Source organism: Chaetura pelagica, unplaced genomic scaffold, assembly GCF_000747805.2.
Source record: "Chaetura pelagica isolate M959 unplaced genomic scaffold, ChaPel_1.0 scaffold215, whole genome shotgun sequence".
Classification (NCBI taxonomy): domain Eukaryota; kingdom Metazoa; phylum Chordata; class Aves; order Apodiformes; family Apodidae; genus Chaetura; species Chaetura pelagica.
The window spans coordinates 760039-765392 of record NW_009953206.1 but is presented as its reverse complement, the minus strand read 5'-3'; the positions used below and the strand labels follow the sequence as shown (position 1 = coordinate 765392).

The following is a 5354-nucleotide window of genomic DNA, read 5'->3' as shown; positions in this document are numbered from 1 at the left end:
CTGCCACCAGCGGGGTCACTGCATGTCTTGCACCCGTGGGTGCCCACCCGGAGCTGCCACAGCTCAGCCCGGCTCTGAAACCAGCACACAAGAGCCTTCTCTTGTACATCATGAACGAGCCAGGCCCAGGGCAGCCACCCTTTCCAAAGAGGAAACTCTGTGCCTTGGGGTTGTTACAAACTTCAGCCCATCCTGACCTCCACCTGGGATGCTCTGCCTGGCACCCACGGGTGCTGCAGCCCCCTGGCTCACCTCATCCCACCTGAGCAGCCCAGAGGGCACCAGGACTTTGCCCTGGCTGAGCTGGGTGCCCTGGGAGCAGCTTTATGTGCTCCAGCAGTTCTTAATGGGGCTGGAAGCACGCGGGGAATGCACAGCGGGGGGCAGAGCCTGCGTGGCCCCCCACGGCTCCAGCTCACGGGACCAGGAGCAGCATTCCAGGTGAGGGGTGGCATTCCAGGCTCAGCCTCTCCACAGCAGGGCAGAGACCTGAATCACCTCCTGTTTAACCCAGCTAGAAACGGGAAATCGTTACGGTGCTTTTATAGAGCAATAAAACTGGTTTCAACGCTGCACCAGGAGGGTACAGGTTGTTGGGGGAGATGGTTTAAGCCCACGGAGCAGCCTGAGCCCTGGAGAAGGGGCATGTGCTGGAGCCCTGGAAGGACCAAGCACATGCTGCACAGAGGTGTTACACCCCACAGGACGTGCCCAGAGCCAGCTCACATTCAGCTGTACTGGATAGAGCAAGACCCAGCACCATGCACAGCCCCATCCCACCAGGAGCAGCACAATACCCAGGATCCACCAGCCTGGGACAGGCAGCAGCACCCCACGGCAGCTCCCAGCCCCCCAAAAAAACCTGCAGCAGACAGCAATCAAAAGAAAAACTCAGATCTACCATTTGCTTTTAATTTAATGGTTTTCACAAGATCACTTGTAGGAAGGAGGGGAAAACACAGATACCCTGGAGAAGGGAAAGGGCCAGAGAACATATGGCAATAGTGCAATGGAGCTTCAACCTGTGGCACATGAGACAAGGGCACAGGCACCTCCACCCCTCATGGAAAACATCCAGGAGCCCGTTATGGAGCCCCACACTTCCCCTGCTGCTGAAGTTTTATAACAAGTCAGACAAAGGCAATAAATAAACAAGTGGTGCCTCATCAAGGGCACTTTTTTTTTTCCTCCTTTCAACATTTAAAAAAAAACAAACAATAACAAAACAAAAAACACATTGGCATCAGAGTGTGTTCTCAGCCTGGGGTCTCAGCCAAATCCAGTTGGGTTTCCCAGAACAGGAGTGGGAAGAGCTGGGGCCTGGGCAATTTGGACCCTGTTGCCATCATATCCCAAGAGCCCATCAGCCAGGGCAGCACCTTTCAAGCCCCTCACCAGCACCCTGCTACATCTCCAGCTTATTTGAGGTATATCACCTGCCCCATCCGTTACCTTGTGCAGCCCAAAAAAAACCTAAACCAACCAACAAACCAGTGCAAAGAAAAAAAACAAACACAACCAAAACCATTCCCCCATCCCCTTGGGCTTCCCCCTTGAGATGAGCCTGTTTGCAAGGGGAGGACGGCAGAGAGGAACCTCCAGAACCCTCCAAGCCCCTCTGTGGGGTTGGTGAAGGGATCACTCAGGGCTTTGGTCCATTTCATGTCCTGGCCCCAGGGTGTCCCAGCATCCCACAGCCACCACAGCCCCCACGTTCTTCCCCAAGGGATGCGGGGCTGCAAAATAAATAGGTGGGAGGTGGCTCAGCAGCACCAGGGCGGGGAGGGCTCAGCCCCCCTCCCCAACACACACACACCCCCCAGGGAGCCCCGCGGGGAGGTGCCCTCAGCTCAGCTTCATGCCGATGGTCAGGGCACGCCTGTAGACCTCAGTGACATTGTCACAGCCCAGCAGGGACAAGCTGCTCTCGCGCAGGGGGCTCCGGCAGTGGGTGACAGTCCAGCGGCGCAGCCTGCGCCCTTCCTCCACCTGCTCCTCCTCCTCTTCCAGCCGGAGGAGGCTGTCGGCAGAGACGCAGCCCCTCATGCCCCCAGCGCCGTGGGGGACACGGGTGGGCAGGTCGAGCTGGTCAAAGGACTCGGTGGAGAGGATGCTGTCCTCGCTGACGGCGCTGGACGGGCGGGCGCGGGGCGCCTGCGGCAGGGGCAGCTCGCTGAAACCCCCAAACCCCTGCCCAGGGGGGCTCTCTGCCTCGGGGCTGCTGGAGGAGTACTTGCCATTGTGCTTGAGGATGCCTTTCCGGCGGGTGGGGAGACCCTGGGGGCTCTGCTCTGGGGAAGGGGTGTCAGCAAACACACTCCCATCGAGGTCCAAGCTCCCCGTGTCCAGGACACCCCCGGATTCGCAGCACTCCAGGGATGAGTAATACCCCGATTCCCTCGTCGAGGGCTTTTTCAGGATTCCCTTCTTGGGCACGGCCACAGGCACTGCCCCAACACCTGCACTGCACAGCAGCATCCCAGAGGACAGGATCCGGGTGAGACCCACAGCAGCCACCTCACCGTCCTCCCCTTTTCCCTCTCCCCCAGGCGCTGCTGCTGGGGGGCCAGGGCCGGGCACCTTCTGCTCGCAGGAGTTCCTCTTCTTCAGGATGCCCTTGGGCCGCTTGAGGATCGACTTGGAGGGGTTCTCTGGGGCCAGGGCCACCTCCTGCAGCACGTGGGAGACGTCGTTCTCCTTCTTGGACTTCTTGAGGGAGCGCTGCCTCTCCAGGGCCACGCCGGGGATGTGCTGCTTCAGGAAGCACCTCACCTTGGAGCTGTTCTCCAGGAGGGGCCGGGAGGAGCGGCGCAGCCACTCGGCCACCGTGGCCATGGGGGACTCGTTGTCCCGCAGCTGCTCTTGCTCCCCCACGGGCACTTTGTAGCCCCAGTTCACCCACCAGTGCGTGGCGATGTCCTCGATGGTGGCGCGGCGCTCCGGGTTCACCATCAGCATCCAGCGGATCAGCCCGCAGGCATCTGGGGGAGAGGCAGGTGTCAGGCACTGAAGGGAGCACGGGGAGGGGGGGACAGGCAGCCTGGTGGGGGGGTCTGCCTACCTGACAGCTTCGTGGGCTCCCGGTAGTCCCCGCTTGTGATCTGCTTCACCAGAGTCTTGTAGTCGTGGCCATCGAATGGCATGGTGCCATGGACCAGGATGTAGAGGAGAACGCCCAGGGACCAGCTGTCCACCTGCCAGAGGGAGGGATGAGCCTGGAGGGGGGAACCAGGACCAGGCTGCCCTGACCCCCACCCCAGCTGGGCACAATACCCCCACCAGCACCTCAGCAGCAGCTCCAGCCACCTGCATCCCACTGTGCCCATCCCACTGCAGCTGCCACACACCAACCATGTGATGCTTGGGGGACCTGTTGCCCCAAACCAGACAGGCAGGGCTCTGTCCATGATGCTGTGATGGAAAACCAGCCAGTGCTTTGCCGAGTCCAAGTGAAGAGGTAGCAAGAGACCCCACAGAACCCACCTCTGGGCCCTTGTAGGGCCTCCCATTGATGATTTCAGGGGATGCGTAGAGAGGGCTGCCGCAGTAAGTCTGCAGAAGTTTGTCCTGCTGGTAAACATTGGACAGGCCAAAGTCTGCAATCTAGAGAGACATTTATAGCCATTATCAAGCAGCAGTTCTCTGTAGGTGGAGCAGCACTGCCACCTGAAACTCTCCCGCTGAAAGTTTGGCTGAAACCAGGGCTGCCTTTGGCACCCTGCTCCTGAGTGCCTTCAGCCCCTCCAGAGAGCAGCAGCAGCCCAGCTTTCCACCCTGAGGCTCCTCCAGCCCCTCTTCCCCTCCCAGAAAGCTCATTCCAGCCACCACAGCCACTGCCCTGTGGGCTCTCCCCCTCCAGCCCCAGCACCAACCTGCCAGGAGCAGAGGCAGCTGCAGGTGGTTGGAAGTAGAGCTGCTGGGCTCTCCTCCAGCTCCTTCCCAACCACAGCAGGCTGCCTCAGTCCCCGTCTGCCCCACCTCACTCACAGGCACTCATTATCCTCATTACGCCGTCACCTCTCAGCAAGCAGGAGGTACAGTCCCTACTCGTGAGCTCCCAATTGCAAAATTACCCCTTGGAGAGATAAAGGCCCACAGCCTGTTCCTCCCCAGCCCTGCCCTCCCTGCCCAGTGGCTGCAGCACCACTCAGGGCCAGCAGAGCTGGGACCTGCCTGAGCATTCAGGGACCAGGACTTTCTCTGGAAAAGCCCTTCCTTACCCAGCCACCCATGCTCTGACCTCAGCACTCAGACTTTGCCCCCTTATCAGCAGGCACAGATACGTTATGGCTTTAATGGGCAGCACCAGGGCTCTGCCTCTCCTGATCCACCGCCCGGCGCAGATAAGAGGGAGCAGGGACTGGTGCCTTCCTGGCTCCCCATCTCCTGGGCAAACAGCAGCAATGCCAGCGGTCCTGGACCTGACAGGTGCTTCCCAGAGCTGCGGAGAACCAGGTGCCCTGGGGACATTGGGGTGTTATGGCCACCCCAAGTCCACCCATGCCTCGCAGGGTCCCTCAGCCCCCTCTGCCCTGTGACACCCCAGCATGCCCAGGCTCTGCCAGCCTCTCACCTTGATGTTTCCATTCGCATCGAGCAGGATGTTCTCCAGCTTCAGGTCCCTGTGAACGATTCCGTTCTGTGCGGGGGGAGAGGGAGAGCTGGGGTTCAGTTTACAGTTTGTTTGAGGATGAACAAGCCAGGCAGTGTGGGGAGGTGACTGCCGTGCAGCAGCACGCAAGCAGCGCTCGGTGACGGCAGCCGGAGCAGCAGGGAACAACCGGGCTGCCTGGGTGAGGACGGGCTGTAAACCACGTCCCACATGGGTGCTACCAGCTCCCTGTGCTGCTGGGAAACGCCAGCAGGGTGACACCCTGCACCAGGCGCCACGCTGGGCTCCCCCACCCACCAGAAGTGGCAGCTCCTGCCAGGGCGGGGGGGGCACAGCTCCACGTCTGCCAGGACCTGCTGCTCCCCAGCTCAGCGAGACCCTGGTTTGCTTTGGGTTCAGGAGGTGTCCTTAAGCATTCTTCCTGACGAGGGCATGTAGGTACCCAGGATGGAGGCATGGCCAGGCATGGCCTTAGAGCATCCTCCAGGGAGACCAACAGGCTTGAGGGTCCTCCCAGGGCAGGCACAGCTCACCCCACAGCCCCAGACAGGGCCCTCCAGCTCTATATCCCTTTGAAAGGCACAAGATGGGTGACCCAGGGCTTGGCTTTCATTCCCAGCCAACAGCCCCAGGTGTCTCCCTGTGGACAGGCAGGCAGGAGCTGGTAACTCTCCAGAGGGTTACTCAGCCTGACACCACAACAAGCCAAAAGCCAAGGCAAGGACTTTACAAAAGCCACTCA

At 60.3% G+C, this 5354-nt stretch overlaps 1 protein-coding gene across 1 annotated transcript in view; it reads right to left on the bottom strand.

Moving 5' to 3' along the window:
• Nucleotides 1–1845: 1845 nt before the first annotated feature.
• NUAK2 (NUAK family, SNF1-like kinase, 2) overlaps nucleotides 1846–5354 on the bottom strand; it is a 19445-nt gene continuing 15936 nt past the window's right edge. The window contains exons 4-7 of the mRNA XM_009997528.1: nucleotides 4574–4639; nucleotides 3484–3603; nucleotides 3062–3194; nucleotides 1846–2981 (exon numbers count right to left, since the gene is read on the bottom strand). Coding sequence (XP_009995830.1) covers nucleotides 1846–2981; nucleotides 3062–3194; nucleotides 3484–3603; nucleotides 4574–4639 — 1455 coding nt within the window. The remainder of the gene's footprint in view (nucleotides 2982–3061; nucleotides 3195–3483; nucleotides 3604–4573; nucleotides 4640–5354) is intronic.